This window comes from Eutrigla gurnardus (assembly GCF_963514095.1).
Source record: "Eutrigla gurnardus genome assembly, chromosome: 5".
In the NCBI taxonomy this organism is placed as follows: Eukaryota; Metazoa; Chordata; class Actinopteri; order Perciformes; family Triglidae; genus Eutrigla; species Eutrigla gurnardus.
Genome location: NC_139919.1, coordinates 29,119,564 through 29,138,160, shown reverse-complemented (window position 1 = coordinate 29,138,160; position 18,597 = coordinate 29,119,564). Strand labels below are relative to the sequence as shown.

Sequence of the window (18,597 nt, the reverse complement as noted above, 5' to 3'; positions counted from 1 at the left end):
CGGAGGAGAGAAACGACACGAAGGGAAGAGAGAATAAAGATGCTTTAAGCTTTAAACGAGTGTGTGTGTGTGTGTGTGTGTGTGTGTGTGTGTGTGTGTGTGTGTGTGTGTGTGTGTGTGTGTGTGTGTGTGTGTGTGAGTGAGCACAAACACTGCAGGAGGTCGTGAACATAAGTTACCAAAAAAAAAAACATGATCAACTTTTCCTTCAAGAGTGTTTCATTTATTTTTATATTTTTTTACAAACGTATCAAATCTCACATAAATATATTAACAGCATGTCCTCGCCAAACTTTTGAGATTTAAATTATTTCTGCAGCATTTAATGTTTTATTTTCCCTTCAGAAAGCTCAAAGCTGCTCTGATGAAACCCGTTTCAGTCGACGGTACAGAAGCTGGAGAGACGATGGAAACCATCTGGAAAAAAGAAGTTCACTTAATTCAATAAGAACTCTCCGGCGTTTGATCCTCGCTGATCGTCCGCTTCGCCCCCGTTAACATTGAAGCCGGGCAGCGATGAGGAAACCGACAGACCAGACATTCATTTGTTGGACCTCAAACTCAAGCTGAAATTTAAATTAAATGCAGCTCCGTTTCATTTGCATTGAATTAGTATTTCGGGTCCACAAATCGACGTGAACCGACGCGTTCAAGGAGGAAAAACGAGTGACATGGAGTGCAAAGAGAAACGTCAGATCGTTCAAACGCTGCGGCGGGAAAACGAGAGTGAGAGGCGGGAAAAGTGGTTATTAATCAAAAAGGATCAGTCTTCAGGTTTCTTTAAGATTCACATTAAACATCATCAGATAACGAAGTCCAGCTGTCTGTGTGTTTAAAGGAGGGTTCTGCAGTTTTGGAAATCTATAATATTGATTTTCTGTTCAATCAAACGAGGTAGCACAAAGCTGGAAGCTAAACACGGATGTAAAGCTGTGGCTTGTTGTGTTTATTAGCAGCAGTCAGAACTTTCTCTCCACAGTCCCATGTTCTCTTATTCACTTTGCTGCTGGTTTGCTGATCCCAGATCTGCCTGCAAACAGAACATTTAGCCTGAAAGATTCATCGTGACACCAACCGTAATGCTAAATCATGTATGCATCGGATTAGACAGAAATATTCACAGCATTCTCTCCCCTTTTCTAGACATCAACCTGTTTTCCCTTTGTACTCGTCTCCCGTCCATCTGGTGTTTTACTCCCCATCATCGCGCCTCCTCCCCCCGCTGGCTTTGCTCCCCGCTGAGAGGTAGAGGAGCTGCAGCCTCATCCTCCTCTGCAGACTCGTCGTCTGGGACGGAAACCACAAGTCAGAACACGAGAAAAACAAGACAATGTGTAAAACACCGGACTTACAGGAGGAAGGCCGGCCATCTTCTTCATCATGGCGCTGTGGTCGGAGGAGCTGTAGATGTTCTGATCCTGACCGGGGTCGCCCGCCACCATGTACAGCTCGCCGCCGCGGACGTCCGACACGTTCACCTGGACGACACAAAGCATGGAGCCGGGCAGACGGCAGATCAACCACACGAGTCCCAGTCTGACCCCGATACATGAACACACACACACACACACACACACACTCACACACACACACACCTGGAATGTTTGAGGGTTGAATCCCAGCCAGAGAGTGTATCTGTAGTCCCAGGAGCGCAGAGAGTAACCCATGATCTTTATGTCTTTAAGGTCAGGGAGGTCAGAGTTCACCTAGAAAAAAGAAAACAAACCTTGATCTCCAGCCAAGGTCCAACTCAAGCACTTCAAGGTGCATTTCCATGCTTTTCCAGCCCCTTCCAGCTGTGGTAAACTCCATATTTGTACCAATCCAATGGTCAGTATTCAGTCTACTTATTATGTCACTTGTTCATCACATTAAATGAGATGTTATTGTCCTCTAAACAACCAACATGATGTTTGGAGACAGCTTTTTACAGAAGGACCACAAATGAAAGGAAAACTAATTCCACTAACAGATCCACAGAAATATAATCACCAACTATTTTCATCATCTGTTCATCATCAAAAGTCATTTTTCATAAAGAAATGTCAGAAAATGCTGTTTTCAGTCCCTCAAATATGGAGATCTTCTTTTCTCTGTTCTATCATAGATGTCATCACATACAACACACATTTCAAGCACTTTTCAAACCTTGAAAACACCACACTAACATTCAAGTGCAGAGACCTGGTTGTGTTCATTCAAAGGTCATAGCGAGGTCACACACCGATATTATTACATGCACATCTGCAAAATCATAGACTTTCAAAAGAAACTGAAATATTAATTAAAAGATTACGCCTGCTCTGTGAACAGTAGAACAAATAATGGTTTGGCCTTTAGAAGAGCTTTTTAATGTGTTTGGTACCTGCGGTGCGTCGGCAGGTCGAGGGTACTGGCTGAAGGACACGGCCTCCTCATCTTCACCTCGCTCTCGGTGTCGGAAGGTGTAGCCCAGGTTGTCTCCTTCTGTACACAACTCCTCCTGAAAGCAGGAAGCCGGGTGAAAAGGAAACACGTGTCAGAGTCCATCACATCACGCTCCTGTCGGGCAGCTCGGGTCTCCTTTCTGAGTGTTTACGTCTTGAAATATTTTTGTTATTCGATGTTAACGCGAGGCCGTTTGAACCAAGAATCTAATAAAAGGTGCCTAAAGGTCTCGGTTCTCTTGTGGTGGATTTTTTTTTAGAAAATGTGAAGTATTAAGTGGAATGACATGAAAACATGGTTCTAAAAATCAAAAGGAAGCAACACAAGTTCAACAAGCTCAGTTGAAATTACAAAAGAGTTTAAATCTCTTATTTTTATATAAGATTTAAATATTTAATAGAAGACTTGAGTCTACAGCCACGTTACTGTAGCTGTTATTCTGAAGGAGTGAAGCCAAGACTGAAGTGCCTTAACCTCGCATCACCAGGGGGCGACTCCTCTCTGGTTGTATAGAAGTCTATGAGAAAATGGTCCTACTTCTCTCTGCTGGCCACCAGGGGGCGACTCCTCTCTGGTTGTATAGAAGTCTATGAGAAAATGGTCCTACTTCTCTCTGCTGGCCACAAGGGGGCGACTCCTCTCTGGTTGTATAGAAGTCTATGAGAAAATGGTCCTACTTCTCTCTTGATGTATTATCTCAGTAAACATTGTAAACATGAGTTTATGGTCTCAATCTCTAGTTTCAAGTCTTCTTCAATCCAGCATGATGTTCATTTAGTACATTATGGTCCATTTAGAGTCCACCAGACCAGAAAGCAGGGGATGCTTTAGGGGGCGGGGCTTACCTGCTGATTGACAGGTCATTACCACGCTACCAAAATGCCAAACCCGAGGCTTCAAAACGGTAGTCCACAAACGAACGTGTGTCGTCACCATGGATACAGTCTGTAGATATTCCAACGACCAGAACTGAAAACTACTATCTTGACTAAAAGTATTAATTTTAACACTCATACCTGGAAGGAAACATCAGGACATGGATACGGTGATTTGAGGCCAGCCAGGTAGGAGACGGTCGGGAACACATCCACCAGCTCCACCACGTTTCTTACAACCTTATCATCTGGGGGGGGGGGGGGGGGGGGGGGGTCAGCTGATTAGTCTTACAAACCCTCTGACAGCAAATTTTTAAGATTTACTAAGAAGACTCCCCTCTTCTCACATTTCATCATCATTGCATGAAGCAAAAACTGTCCGGGGCAAAAATATCAGAGTGTCTTCCTGTCTGAATCCTTTTGGGATCTCTCCATGTATATTAAAGACTTCATTAAAGTCAAGTTGGCATAATAATTCATGTTTTAACACTTTCCTTTAATGAGGAATTAAGAGGCAAACATTAAAATACTAACTTGAATTCCCATTTTAAGACTCGATAAACAAGCTGTTTTTAAATGCTAAATATATGTGGTCTTTGAGGTCAGTGAAGGGGTCTTACTCTTGAAGCTGTGATTTGATTGGAAGACGTTAATGAAGGGGAAGGTCGACGCCCCCGGCCGGTGATGGCGGGCGGTGACCCCGGGAACGTAGAAGCTGAGAGGGACGCGCGTCGAAACATCAAAATTGGAGTATTTGGCCCATTCGCCGTGTTCTCCTAACGACCAGCCTGCAACGAGAAGATGTTTGTTTAAAAACGACAGACGGGAGAAATAAACCCAACAAAAAACTGTCAATCTTTAGCATAAAAACGACATTTTAGATACAGACTCTCAGTGAGTTTACATTTGGAAAATGATGGCGTTTGATTGAGCTTCACTGGGTGCGTATCAAAAATAGTCATGAAAAAGATTCACTCCTGCGTTCTCCGCTGGAGGAGACATTAAAGGAAATTGAGTTTCCAAGTCACAAAGTTATATATATAAAAAGAAAAAAGAAAGGAGGCCGTGCAAGAAAGCTGTTTTTTTTTAAAGCAGAGCTCCAACGTGAAAGGAGGTAAACGCACGTTACGCCGTTACAACACTGCCATCTGGTGGTGAAGGCGAAAACTGACACATGGCTGCAATATTTACTTTTTTGTAATTCATATTTTTATTGACATTTTTAGATTTCAAGGACACAAAAACGGAACAAAAATAAATAATAAATAAAATTAAAATATTAAAAATGTAAAAAGAAATAAAATGAATATTTGCTGTTAATTTCACTAAATACTGAAACAACAACCGGAGTGTAACCCACCGTGATCCGAGGTGAACACCACCACGGTGTTGTCCGACAGCTTCAGCTCATCCAGAGCGCCGAGCAGCCGCCCGACTTGGGCGTCCATGTACGACACGGCGGCGTAGTAGTGCTGACGGATACGCAGCTGGAAGACGCGACAAAGGTCAAAGGTCACAATGAGTGGATAGGTCAGGAAGGAGCAACGCGAGACCCGGCAGGGTTTTAAAGCAGCTACCTGGAAGTCTTTGGGAATCGGTCCGTAGGGGAAGCTGATGTTGAGCTTCTGGACGTCGTCCCTCCGCCTCACGTCCATCCAGGGGTTGTAGGCCACGGGTGGGAGGAGCTTAGGGACGTCGGGGTCCGGGGCCAGAGTCATTTTGTCCAATGGATACAGACTCAGGTACTCCTGTGATATGTTAAATACAACACATACTACAGAATATAAATACGTTTGTATTGTTCTGTTGAGTCTTCCATATATATAAGTCATATATAGATCATATATATACTGTAAATCATATCTAAATCACTCCTTATTAAATACACATACAGTACGCATCTCTCAAGCCTACCTTGCAGAGGCTGCTTTTCCTTCGACATTCTCTGTATTTTTTATTTGTTTATTTTAATCCAACGTTTTTAGATTTAGGGTAACTCCTATCATGCCTGTTTTTCCACTAATAGATTGTAAATTTGATACATTTTGAAGCAAATCCCAATAAAAATTATACTTCATAAATTATACAGTGACACAATGTATAAGCTATTAAAAAACAAGGTAGTTTCCGTTATGGATCTCCAAAAGCAAGATTTTAATACAAGTCTTATCAGGTGACAATCATAATAATACATGTTATTTTTATCAGTGCATAATAAAGAACACGATGTTTATGCTGATCATTTACACGTTTGCTGACTCGGCACACTCGAGTTTAGAGAAAAGGCGAGATAAGAATCTGAAAACTCATCAAGTCCGTTGTTTTCAAAGAATCGATGCTTCCGTTATCTGCCGAGGACTCGACGTTTGTTCCCGTTATCACCGGTCTCAGACTTATTTCAGAGTTCCTCCACGTTAATTCATTCATTCATTCTCATCCCGACTTTCACTTTTCAGGTCTGGTCATTTAACTGGATAATGAATGAGTGACGGGTCAGCTGACTCATTCGTTTTGTTTAAATGTGCTTTAAATTCAACAACAAAATACAGGACATCAACTTCAATCAGCTAAACTAATTAAGCATTTTTTATTTGTGAAAAGACAATTTCTATCAGGATATTTTATATGTATTATATGAATTTATATGAATTATATGAATTTGTTAAAATGTTTAACGTCACATTGGACGCGTTATTAAAGCGTTGGACTTGTTAAACGGGTTGAAAATGACTTTTTAGTAACAAATCGAAGCTTTTTGAAATCAGCTCATTCAGTCATTTAAATTAACTTTTTATACCATATTTAGTAAACATTAGTAGACTCGTCTCATCTTACCTGCCTCTCCACACCTGATCTGCCAAACCCCTAAATGTTTGTATTTCTGTGAGTATTTCATTTTGTTTTACTTTTGTATTCTTATTTCCTTGTCCAGCTTCTAGTGTTGAAGTGTCTTTGAGTATTTAAAAAGCTATATAAATCTTAATTATTATTAGACGTCTACTGAACTTTCATTTTTCAACCCAGAATAACCAGAATTTAAAACTAGACGTTTACTGACAAATAAACCTCTATTAAACTTATTTTAGACGTCAATTCTCTCGTGGGAACGTTAATAAGCTAAATTTAATTTGCCTCGTTAGTGTCATGTTTCCCTTTAGTTAAATATATCTAATATATATATATTTCTTTATGCAGAAATGGAATAAATATCTAACATATATAGAAGCTGGTGTACCTGAGGGATCCTGAAGGGAATGTGTGGTTTGTGAAAGCCGACGGCCAAGAAGAAAGGTTTGTGATCGTGGGCTCGAGTCTTCAGCAGCCTCACCGCCTCCTCGCTGCTCTCCAGGTCCGGCAGCGTTCCGCCCGGCTGCAGCGTCACGTTCACGGCACACAGCAGGTCGGCGTGGAGCTGCCCGTCCTCGCCGACGCACACCTGCAGACACGGCGTGGACGTCAGAACGTGCATGAAGTCACATTAACGCAGCTCCAGATGTTTCTACTCAGACCTGAAACCTGCAGGAGGATTTAGTGACCACAGGTTTTTAATATTTACTTCTTTTATTATCTGTTGGTTCCTGCTTTGTATTTATGTTTGGTGTCCTCCAGTGCCCATAATTAAAATGTATTATTATTATTTTTATTACCTTCAGATATATCTGCAGAAATAAAGCTACTTGAAGCAAGTAGATATATTTTTTTTGCACTTAAAGATTATTGAATTTTACCACCAGTCTCCCTGGATCCTGGTTTGTTTCATTACGTATTAAAATAAATATAAATATCCAGAGTTGGTCAATTTTCCAGATCCTTTTTGTACAACAGACGGATGAGGAGTCGTCTAATTACTCCGAGCTCCGTTAGCCTGTTTTTATTTAATACTTTATACTTATATTTAATACGCTGAATGTATTTAAGAGACGTTTCTTCATTTTCAAACCTTTTCTTTCTCGTATTTAAAGGAGGCTGGGTGGAAGGCAGGGACGGACCAGCTGTAGGGGAAGTCGTCCGAGTGGTTGGAGGCAATACCTACAGAAAAAAAACACAACGTTTAATAAACAAAAACAAGTGTTGCCTTCATGTGCCAGTTGGAAAATCCTACTTTCCATTTGTGAAGTTGGAATAACGAGAACATCACATCCATTTTACACACAGTCTGCATACAGACTTTAGCCTTTAGTTTACATTTTTATTCTTTACATCGTATCTTCTATCTGAGAAAAGATAGAAGATACGATGATTTGCAAAATAAGAAGCTCAGTATGAAACAAATAAAAACCTTGAAATCTTGAAATTGAGTTGCTGGTTTTGGTGATTCTTACTGCGGTTTCAGAGGAATCACTTCCCCAAATCTGCTGCTGAGCCACACACTGAATATTGTGCTTTAACCCTCAGATATCCATTATTAAATCTTACCTGGGTGGAATATCTTGCCCACAGACGCGGTGAAGTAGCCTCTGGACTTAAAATACTGTGGCAGGGTGGTGTAGTTCCCAGAATGAGTTCTCCAGTAAGAGTTGAAGTCGTAGAGCCGGGTGGTGTCCGGCCTGCGGCTGGTCAGCATGGAGGTCCGGCTGGGAGCGCACACGGCTTGCTGAGAGGGGAAACATAAATAAATACACCTTCAAATATAAAAAAAACACGCGTCATCTTTCAGCTTTCAGATGCAACACCCACTGACCTGCGCATATGCGTTGAGAAAAACCTGACTTTTAGAGGCGAGTTGATCGATGTTGGGCGATTTTACCAAAGAGTCTCCATAGCAACCCAAAGATGTACGTAAATCATCTGCCATGATGAAGAGAACATTCTTCCTCCCTGAAAACACACACACACATATTATATCAGAGTCTAAATTTAACAAGGGAGTAAATTAGATAAATGAGATAGAATGGAGAGTGAAAAAAAAATCATTAATTTTATTAAAAATAGATAATAAATGAATACCGGTAAATAAATAAAAATAATAAATACATTCAAAAAAAGCTTTTAAATCACTTTAACAGCATATAGAAAATATACAACAAATACAGTGAACAGTTAAACTCAATAAGCCTACGAATGAAAACCGATTAAATTAGTAAATTAAGTTAGCATCCTGCTTACTGCAGCTACAACCAGTGAATGGACGTAATTAGTCATTAAGGGCTGATGTCAGCTGGTTACTGAGATCGACTGTTCAGACAAGAACTCAAATCACTCAGATTAATCTAGACCGCCAGCCTTTACTGTGATGTAACACATTTAACGTTATCACAGCTGGCAGTTTAAAGGGAGCTAACGTTACCTCTCCGTTCCACAGCAGCAACAGCCAGCGTGTGAAGAACCAGCAGCAGAAGCCATGTTGGGACAGAAACGTACATTTCTTTTGTTGTTGAATATCTTTACGTTAAAGTTCTCTAAATAAAACGTTAATCCCGCATCTCCTCGACAACTTCCAACGTCTTTCCCAAACAAATCAGCGTGTATTGTGGTCATTAAATAACTTCCTGGCAATCACGTCGCCGGAAAGAATTGTTTTAATTGGTCCATTCAGGCGACGCCCCGCCCCAAACAGCTAATCATATTAGTTAAATGGAGTGTCAATCAAAACAGGTGTGAGCGGGGTTAGTTTTTTTGTCTGACGCGACGAAGCGAGGTCTCACTCCGCACCAAAACACACGATGCTAAATTACTACATTTCCCAAAAGTCAACGAGAAGCAGTCTGGATTTTATGGAAATATAGTGATTTATGCGCCAACAATGCTGATTATTGTGGTTGTGTTTTTAGAGGAAAAATAATTCAAATCACTCAAGTAAAAGTAAAATGAGAATCTAAAACGTAAAGCTGTGTTTAGCGCGGAGTGCGTCATCTTTTTATATATACACGATCTTTGGCCACTGAAAAAAAAAGCTGAAAAAAAAAAAAAAAAAAGCCGCATCCCAAACAAACATGGCGGACTTGGCGGTTAAACGTGAAACTGAGGACGTCGGACCTGATGATTTATCTCTAAAAGTCAAGAAGGCGAAAGTTGACGATAAGAACGGCGATGGCGGAGGAAAAGACGGGAAGGAAGCCGAGTCCGGAACTGTTCTGTCGGGGTTTAAAACGTCCGCCGTCTTGAGTGACTCTGCCCGGGAGAAAAACATCTTCATCCACGGAAAGGTGACGTGAATGCTGTTTTAATAGTTTAGATTACGAGCTCAAACTATGGCCATGAAGTAGAGAGCAAGTATTAGTAACGAAAAGGGTTTATTTTTCTATTATCTCCAAGTGGTAACGAGTAGTTTTGTGAAGGAAAGATTACTTCCGGTGTTGAATTTTCAAAATAATAGCCTGCATCTGATACTTTTTTTGCATTTATTATAATTTGAGGGCATAACGAATCAAATGGGCAGCACAGACGACTTTTAAATGATTATTTTTTTGTTATATGATTGTTCTTCTATGATCGTCTGTAGTTTATTACATTACTTTTATGCTTGGTCTGTTTTTACTGTTGTGTATCTGTTTTTATTGTTATTATTTGCACATGTAAGGTGTCCTTGACATGAATCAAATGTATGAATGCATGGATCTCATGTCCTCTGCAGCTTGGCCACCAGGAGGCTGTGGTTATCCTGGAGAAGACCCCCATCAGAGAAGACTCCCTGGCCGAGCTCTTCAGAGAATCCAGCCTGAAGCTGGACATGAAGAACGACATCTACAGCACATATCGGTTACAGGCTCCCCCTCACCTCAACGGTGTGTTGATATGATAATAATAATATCTAACCTGACTGAATGTGAATCCAGCAGCAGACTTTGATAGCCTAGTGTTTTTGCAGAGATCAAGACTACGGTCGTGTGTCCGGCCACGGAGAAGCACGTGAAGAAATACCAGCGGCAGGAGAGTTTCCTGGTGGAGGAGACGGGGGAGGACTACCGCTCCATCACGCTGCCCTACATCCAGAAGCAGAGTTTCAGTGTGCAGGTCAGCGACCTGGAACCTCCTCCTTTTAGTCGAAATGCAAACTTGTGAACGTCTGTGGATTAACGTAACATTACTCCAACTCTACCCTCCCCACACACACACACACACACACACACACAGTGGGTATACAACATCCTGGAGAAGAAGGCGGAGGCTGAGAGGATCGTTTACGAAGATCCAGACCCAGAAGTCGGCTTTGTCCTCCTCCCAGATTTCAAATGGGACCAGAAACAGGTGAGATATATCGCAGATATTGACCGCAGTAGATACCAGAAAAGACATGATTAGACGTGGATTATTAGTTAGCGTTGACTCAGGATATATAATTAAACTCTCAAATCTATGCAAAGACAGAATGAGAAAGGACACGGAGTTACTTAGAGCCATACTGGTTTAGATCCTTAGGCCACCGGACGATGCAGTTTCACAGCATCCTTCATCTTCTCCTTCCAGGTGGATGATCTGTACCTGATCGCCATAGTGCATCGGAGAGACATCAGGAGTCTCCGAGACCTGACGTCGGAGCACCTCCCGCTGCTGCAGAACATCTTCCAGAAGGGAAAGGTGAGGTCACACGGCTGAAAAAGTCCTCTTCTTCCAGCTGCTGCCATTGCTGTTAACTTATGTTAGAATTATTGTCTTATTAGGAGACAGCATTGGACATATTCATGATGTCAGACATGCAGATAGAGTGTCTGATCCCTTTTTTTCCCTCATTCAGGAGACCGTCCTGCAGCGCTACCAGCTCCCGTCCAGTAAGCTGAGAGTCTACCTGCACTACCAGCCGTCCTACTACCACCTCCACGTCCACTTCACCAAGCTGGGCTACGAGGCGCCGGGCTGCGGCGTGGAGCGGGCCCACCTCCTCGCAGACGTCATCCAAAACCTGCAGTCAGACCCCGGCTACTACAAAACCCGGACCCTGTACTTCCCGCTGAGGGCGGACGACGGACTCCTCAGCAGGTTCAAGGAGGCGGGGAGGCTGTGATGGGCAGACTTTTAGTAGATTCCCGTCCAAACCGTGTGGTTTTACTAACTTCACACTTCCACTGGCTAATAATCAACATTTCTACGTATTTTATAGAAACGTTTTTGATACTTTGCTTTTTGTAGTAGGTGTCATATTGTTCCTGCCTTCGTTTTGAAACAAGGAGAGAACGTTGGCGTGGATGGATTTTTCTCTCCGTATCTGTTGGAATGTTTTGTTTTTTTCATATAAATGAATGTTGATGACTGAATAAAAGAGGTATTTTCTACTCGTTGATGACGTCACTTTTTGTTTTAAAGAGGATTGTAGACGGGTTCAACTGCAAGAGAATCAAAATCACTATTCAAAATAATTTTGAGGTACCTTAACTTCGCCACTAGGTGGCAGCATTAATCTGAAAAGGATCCAACTTTCTCTTAACAAAAACTAACTCGGTTTGCCAAAATAAAACAAATAACACGTTGACAGTCATTTCACCGCACTATATCTAACATGGTGAGGTTATTACATATACTTTGACAGCTACATGCTCAGTAACAGTTTATTGTGTTGTAGTAGGTCGGTAGTTTAACGGAGTTGATTCGTGATTCATCTTTCTAATCGGATCCGTCGTCGGATCGATATCCGAGGTGTTCGAGGCTCCTTCATGATTAAATAGTGTGTTATTTAGGAGATTTCTCTGCAGCGGATCTCAGTTTCTTATCTCACCAGAAGTCGGTGTTCGGCTTTGTGCTGAAGTTGCATTCAGGGACTCCTCGGAAACATGTAAACTCGTCAAATCCCCCAAAGGAAAGGAAAAATAGACAAATTATTGGGGATAAGACCATCCAGGCACAGTTAGCAAAATAATTATTATTATTACTAGTAGTAGTAGTAGTATATTTGGTCAATTTTGTTGTTTTTAAATGTGCTCTATAAATAAAGTGGATATATTATTACAGTGTCACAGTGGTATTTTCCCTGCCAAAAAAAACTACTTTAAACCTGAAGTACAAATACTAAATGACTGTCCTTCTGTAGAAATGTCCAGGTATCTGTACTCTGTCTTATTTCTGACAACTCTTCTACTTTCTCTCTCTACGTTTTAAAACACACATCTGTACTTTCACCTCCTCACATTACTTTAGTCGTTTGTGTGGGGATTCCGAGCCGCCCGTGAACGCAGCGCGCCCCGGGGAGCAGCAGCAGGAGGACTCAGGACTCAGGAGGACTCGGGGCTGGACTGAGAGACAAATAATCCAATCATTAGTCCACTAACGGCGCCGATGTCTTGGTTTCGGGCTCTGAAGGATGAGTTCACTCTGAGACCGTTTGAGATAGACGAGCAGACACAGTGAGTATCAACTTTAACTTCCCTCCGACACACAAACTTTATATATGAGTATGTAGTATTATTTCTGAGGGGCTGCTGATCGATATCGCGTATCGATAACGCTTTTAATGTCGCTGGTCGGTTAGGAGTCGTGTCTGGAGGAAATGGTGCGTTTTCGGTTCGTTTCATGATTCACTGGCAACGCGATGAGCTGCTTCTCACTAGTATTCTCACACTGGCTTTAAGGGCTTTCTATTATGGGATGTGTTGCTGGGAGTCGCTGTGTTTTATTTACTTCTGCTCGGCTGTTTAAGTCCCGACATCCTGCTGTCAGTTTACAGGTTTCTACTCATTATCATCGATCCTGGATGGATTTGGGTTATTATCAATATGTGTTTACATTTTAAATCTATGCCGGTCTATGATTGGCTGATCTGTCAAAAGGTTCTCTTCCACATTTGAAATAAGACATCTAAGATTTAAGCAGCTGTTTAATTAACTACTTTAATTAAAATTCAAACTGTGTTTGAACCCATTTTTTTAAGAATGAAATTTGAAGCAGCCATACTGTAACACTGTGAGGTCACACACAAACACAAACACTGTATGTGTGTGTGTGTGTGTGTGTGTGTGTGTGTGTGTGTGTGTGTGTGTGTGTGTGTGTGTGTGTGGTAGCCGCAGGTCAAGGACGGTCCAGATTAAACAGTTACATTTCAGTGTGTGGGAACCGCTGTAATCCTGATCACAGACGGACTCAGAATAATAAAGTCCTGTTGTCCGTCAGCGTGAGAGGATGAAAGGCTCTCATTGATCCGTGATCCGCTGATCTGATCCCGATCAGGAGACCCTGTAGCGTAACGTCATAGCCCGGTGATTCCGGTGTTTTCTCTGACGTGTGATGATGCTCGACGCGTCATTTGCGTTAAATCGAGTTTGGATCAGGAGGAAAACCTGCAGATCTGAAGAGTGAAGACAAGGTGAAGTGCCTTAAACTTGCATTCTCTCTGCTGGCCACCAGGGGGCGACTCCTCTCTGGTTGTATAGAAGTCTATGAGAAAATGGTCCTACTTCTCTCTGCTGGCCACCAGGGGGCGACTCCTCTCTGGTTGTATAGAAGTCTATGAGAAAATGGTCCTACTTCTCTCTGCTGGCCACCAGGGGGCGACTCCTCTCTGGTTGTATAGAAGTCTATGAGAAAATGGTCCTACTTCTCTCTTGATGTATTATCTCAGTAAACATTGTAAACATGAGTTTATGGTCTCAATCTCTAGTTTCAAGTCTTCTTCAATCCAGCATGATGTTCATTTAGTACATTATGGTCCATTTAGAGTCCACCAGACCAGAAAGCAGGGGATGCTTTAGGGGGCGGGGCTTACTCAGCGAACTCGAGGCTTCAGAAACGTCATCCATGAAACCAACGGATGGTGTTGCCATGACGACGTCCACTTCTTATATACAGTCTGTTGCAATGGACGAGGATACATGAGCTTAAGGTATCATATGTCTCTGTGTGTGTATGTGTGTGTGTGTGGCTCTGGAGGGTGTTTGCAAACCAGGACGATATGATTTTTGTTGGTTGAATTGTGGGAAATGTGGGATTGAGCATTTTTTTGGAGCTCGACCCAACTAAGGGACTAGAAGTCACTTCTATCCCATGTGACTCCCCCTAAAACTTTACAGAAGTTCGATGAAGTGGGTTGCATGTCATTGCAGGTTAATCCCAGAAGTTAGTGAAGCACATTCTCCTTCCGATCATTGCAGAAAGTAAAACAAAGTTTCAAACTTTTGTTCAGCAAGATAATCGTCACAAATGAACACCACTTTTATGATTTTTATGAAAAGCGTAAATGTCATCGTCAGGAGTAAAAAGAACGTGGTAGAAGAAAACGTTAACATCTCTTAAAATTGGGGAACCGGGAGTGCAAAATTGCCGACTCATTTCTAGATATTTAAGAGCACTCTGTACGAAATCACCCCTTTAATAACGGGGATGACGTGTTCAAGTATCACGATGACATCATCATGTTTTCTTTGGTGTAATAATCACCTGAACAGAACAGACAAACTAAAGATTTCCTGTACGTTGGGGAAACATTTGATGCCAAAACTCTGGTTTCTCTCCTCTTGCAGCCGAGGACGCCTTAACGTTGTTTCCTAGTCGTGTTTCTGCATCTGTGGCCAAAAAGTACTTATTATAAATACTCCGATCCACTGGAGAAAGTTGCAGAAAACGTAATAAGTGAGTGGAAGTCGTTGGTTAGCTCGTTAGCTGCATCTCTGCAACAAAAACGCAACGCAGAAAAGAAAAAAACAACAAATTAACGATCTGCAGGAGGAATGAGATGCATCATTCATGAGCCGACGCTCCGTAAAAGCTTCATTTGCAGGTTATTAGGCCGTCGTCATTCAGTTAAAACCCTTTGAATCGCACACACACACACACACACACACACACACACACACACACACACACACACACACAGACACACACACACATACACATACACACTCACACACACACACTCACTCACACACACAATATGTGTGTGTTTTGTTTTTATCGCCCCATAAACCTCAGCTGGGACCTGAGACGAAGAAGAAATCCCAGCTTGTTGGAGGAGTGTGTTAGATCTCTATCACACACACACACACACACACACACACACCACCCAGCGAGGCAGGCTAAGTGCTGGAGTATGATTACAGGGCTATTGACATTACAACACAGAGCGACAGAGAAGAGGGGGCGAGAGATTGGCAAAGAAAGAGAGAAAGAAGATGGTTTCCAGATGTGAAGTGGAAGAGCTACGCATAGCGACTCCCCTCCTCCTCCTCCTCCTCCTCCTCCTGGTCTCCTCTGGATCTGGATCTGGATCAGCATGTGCACGTTGTAATGGAGAGAATAGGAGACGGGGAGAAACCACAAAACAGAGGAGGGGGTGGCGTTGCACTGCAGGGGTGGGAGAGAGGAACAGCAGAGGGGGAGAAGTGATGGAGATGAGGAAGGGGATGGAAGGAATAAAGACCAACGAGGAAGAGGAGGAGGAGGAAAGCAGGGCCTCTTGTAGACCGCAAGTCCAGAAATCTAACTGGGGGGGAGAATTCAGTTGGAAGTGGAGGTTTGTTTTTAGTAAAAAAAACAAAAAAAGAGAAAGAAAGAAAAAACCACCAAACTTAAACACTTTGCAGAAGTCGTTTTTTTCCAAAACACCAAACGTTTGTAGCCGCCACGCTTTGTTCCTGGTGTCTATATATAAATATATATAAATATATATATAAAGTACATCAATTATAGGTCACAAGACGGACAGAAGCACTGTGTGAAAAACAAAACAAAGAAACACTCCCTCATTCTTTACAATGAACGTAGTCACAGAAGAAGCCGCCTCCCCCTTTTTGCTGCCAGATGTGACACGAGAGGGCGGAGCTATTAGGCATGACCAAAATGTAATACTTCTATACAACCAGAGAGGAGTCGCCCCCTGGTGGCCAGCAGACAGAATGACAGTAAAAGCCACTTCGGTATTTTGCTTCACCGTTTTGGTTCCACAGGATCGTTTATTGGGACAAATTGTGATGTCATCACCAGTGGGGTTGTCGCCATGGAAACTGGGCTCACAGAGTTAGCGTGCCAAGAGCTACAGACCCGACGATAATATTTTCTTTGTGAAACCGGCGGCGAGCACATTAAGCCGAAGCCGTTAAACTGAACTCAGAGCTTCATTTCATGACAGACTTTGTTTGTGTTTGTAAACAGCGATGATGACGTGATTTGTGGGCGGAGCCAAACGGGTGTCAGGAAAGCGACAGTTCTGCAGCAGCGTGACAAAAAACACAAACATCATCCAGATGTTTTTGCAGATAATTTTACTGGCTTGCCGGCAGAAGACTGTCTGACATTAATGAGCCAACGCTTATTGATGTGGTGAGTTCACTGACCCGTAGTCACTGTAGGGAAACGGAGTTACAGAAGAAAAACTCAAAGCACACAAATCTAGACATAAATCTATTTCACAAAGCTAAAGGAAATTATGATTATAATTGATTGGACAGGCACTCAGTTTGTCTTCCAGTCTCTCTCTCTCTCTCTCTCTCTCTCTCTCTCTCTCTCTCTCTCTCTCTCTCTCTCTCTCTCTCTGTCAGATTCAGGGCCGGTTCAGGAAATACCAACATCGACTTTTTTTTTCTCTCCGAAGGGGAAACTGACCCACATTCCTCTTGGCTCTATAAACAGACAGCTGTATGATTGATACGTGCATATACACACACACACACATGTGTATATATGTGTGTGTATATATATATATATATATATATATACACACACACACACACACACACACACACATGTGTATATATATATATATATATATATATACACACACACACACACACACACACACACACACACACAGACACACAGTAGCGTGCATATTTACATATTTCATGAAGAGTTGCGCCACACTCCCGGATCCGTTCGGACACGTCAGCGTTGAGAAATTCACGCAGAGACGTCGGATAGCTGTCTGTGGTTGTGGGTTTTTTTTCGGGAGGGAAGGACGAGTGAGCAACCAGGTGTTTCATAAACTGAAAGGTGATAAATCTACATGGGGGTGTATTCAGATTCCTCAGCAGAAGGACTGAGGAGCTCATTTTCTCCACTTGGAAAGAAAAGCAGCATTCCTGGAGGAGGCGTGCTCAATGACAGCTGAGCAAGAACCAACAGCAGCTCAGGTGACTGAGTGGGATGTGAAGGGGTGACATCACGCCCCACATCATCCTGATTTAACAAATTATAATAATATCAAAGCTGACTTCAAACTCATTAAAAATGCTGCTGAAACGTACTGGTTTCACTTTGTTAATTAATGAATGCTTTGATTGAATCAGATCCATTTTAGTGAAAAATCAAAAGGTAAAAAATAAACGAGTGTTTTTTATTACGATACTTCCTGTATTTTTTAAATCAGACATTATTGTGAGCTAGACAACTTTCATGTCACTCGAGAGGATATTCAAGATTATGACGATAATTAAAATTCACCAACTTATCGTGTTTTATGTTTTTTATATCCATCACGAGTACAGATCATTATTATTAACTTTTTATTTATTTATTTAAACAGTGGGAAGTAACAACGTACAAATACTTTACTTTGTTACTGTATTTGATTTTCGTACTTCTACTTGAGTATTTATTTTTCTGGCCAACTTTTTTATTTAGTTTTAATGCATTTGAGGGGAATTATCGACAGTATAAATGTCCTTCATAGGGGTACTTTTCACGTACAGTACATTTATTTTATACAGAGTACATTTTTACTTCAACTTGGGTGAAGAAGTTGTACTTCTACTTGATTAGAGAAGTTTTTCAGAATATTTTCATGTTTCATCTCTATTGTGTCGGCCCATTAAAAATACTCAAGACGTCCTTCCCGCCGCAGCGCTTTGAAACTAAATGATAAACATATGGCTTTATGCGTCTGATTAATGAACTCCTTCCCGAGTGTTTGAGAGATTCCGGATGAGAAAATCCCCGGATCTCGATTCCTGGAATGAATCTCAATCGAAGCTGAAAGAATCGGTGGAAACACTGATGGACGTTAAAACGGTGGAAATCCTTCTGTCAACGCTACTTCACCCTGAGTGGCTCCTTCCCGCTGGTTTATTGGCAAATGTCATGTGGTAGACACTTGTGTAGTGTGTGTGTGTGTGTGTGTGTGTGTGTGTGTGTGTGTGTGTGTGTGTGTGTGTGTGTGTGTGTGTGTGTGTGTGTGAGTGTGTGTGTTTATATAAAGGAATTTCTCAGGCCCAGTCTGCCAAAACTGATCTTAGAGACGGTGTGTTTGTGTATCATGCTGTTGAAATGGAGCTGCAGAGCTCTGGAACTGATACAGACCGACTCTGTCTTTGTTTACACTGTTCACACACACACGCACACACACACACACACACACACGCTGCAGTGACTTAGACGGCTTTGATCAATTTCAACATGCTTGGAATGAATCACACAGACAACTTTCAGTCTGGGCTTGTTG

At 42.0% G+C, this 18,597-nt stretch overlaps 3 protein-coding genes across 7 annotated transcripts in view; 2 read left to right on the top strand and 1 right to left on the bottom strand.

Annotated features, from left to right (window-relative positions):
* Positions 1-208: 208 nt before the first annotated feature.
* Positions 209-8,797, bottom strand: ids (iduronate 2-sulfatase). 4 transcript variants are annotated; one of them, XM_084009445.1, is made up of 14 exons: positions 8,590-8,797; positions 7,984-8,120; positions 7,719-7,896; positions 7,243-7,331; positions 6,538-6,738; positions 4,880-5,050; positions 4,663-4,789; positions 3,923-4,090; positions 3,444-3,550; positions 2,366-2,482; positions 1,596-1,706; positions 1,353-1,478; positions 1,152-1,287; positions 209-1,030 (listed from the first exon to the last, which is right to left on the bottom strand). In XM_084009445.1, exons 1-13 carry the CDS (start codon positions 8,663-8,665, stop codon positions 1,192-1,194), a joined length of 1,704 nt encoding a protein of 567 aa, XP_083865571.1. In that variant the 5' UTR covers positions 8,666-8,797; the 3' UTR covers positions 209-1,030; positions 1,152-1,191. The 4 variants fall into 4 exon arrangements, with proteins under 4 accessions (XP_083865571.1, XP_083865572.1, XP_083865573.1 ...); XM_084009446.1 differs by having other exon boundaries at positions 209-1,026; XM_084009447.1 differs by having other exon boundaries at positions 209-417.
* Positions 8,798-9,212: 415 nt separating this feature from the next.
* On the top strand, positions 9,213-11,515 carry dcps (decapping enzyme, scavenger). Its single transcript, XM_084009451.1, has 6 exons — positions 9,213-9,448; positions 9,877-10,027; positions 10,111-10,256; positions 10,377-10,490; positions 10,710-10,820; positions 10,978-11,515. The coding sequence occupies exons 1-6, from the start codon at positions 9,236-9,238 to the stop codon at positions 11,242-11,244; spliced, it is 1,002 nt and encodes a 333-aa protein (XP_083865577.1). The 5' UTR covers positions 9,213-9,235; the 3' UTR covers positions 11,245-11,515.
* A 907-nt stretch (positions 11,516-12,422) lies between these two features.
* The window catches only part of LOC311013401 (uncharacterized protein), a 36,799-nt gene continuing 30,624 nt past the window's right edge, over positions 12,423-18,597 (top strand). For both annotated transcript variants that reach the window (XM_084009438.1, XM_084009437.1), the window contains exon 1: positions 12,423-12,577. In XM_084009438.1, the coding sequence (XP_083865564.1) occupies positions 12,510-12,577 (68 nt within the window). In that variant the 5' untranslated portion in view covers positions 12,423-12,509. The remainder of the gene's footprint in view (positions 12,578-18,597) is intronic.

Excerpts from the sequence above, each read along its gene's own strand:
- dcps (XM_084009451.1), top strand. The coding sequence starts at position 9,236 with ATGGCGGACTTGGCGGTTAAACGTGAAACTGAGGACGTCGGACCTGAT. Across the intron at positions 9,449-9,876 it reads ACATCTTCATCCACGGAAAG|CTTGGCCACCAGGAGGCTGT; the intron begins GTGACGTGAATG and ends TGTCCTCTGCAG. Across the intron at positions 10,821-10,977 it reads ACATCTTCCAGAAGGGAAAG|GAGACCGTCCTGCAGCGCTA; the intron begins GTGAGGTCACAC and ends TCCCTCATTCAG.
- ids (XM_084009444.1), bottom strand. The coding sequence starts at position 8,665 with ATGTACGTTTCTGTCCCAACATGGCTTCTGCTGCTGGTTCTTCACACG. Across the intron at positions 8,121-8,589 it reads TGCTGCTGTGGAACGGAGAG|GGAGGAAGAATGTTCTCTTC; the intron begins GTAACGTTAGCT and ends GTGTGTTTTCAG. Across the intron at positions 7,332-7,718 it reads GGGCAAGATATTCCACCCAG|GTATTGCCTCCAACCACTCG; the intron begins GTAAGATTTAAT and ends TTTTTTCTGTAG.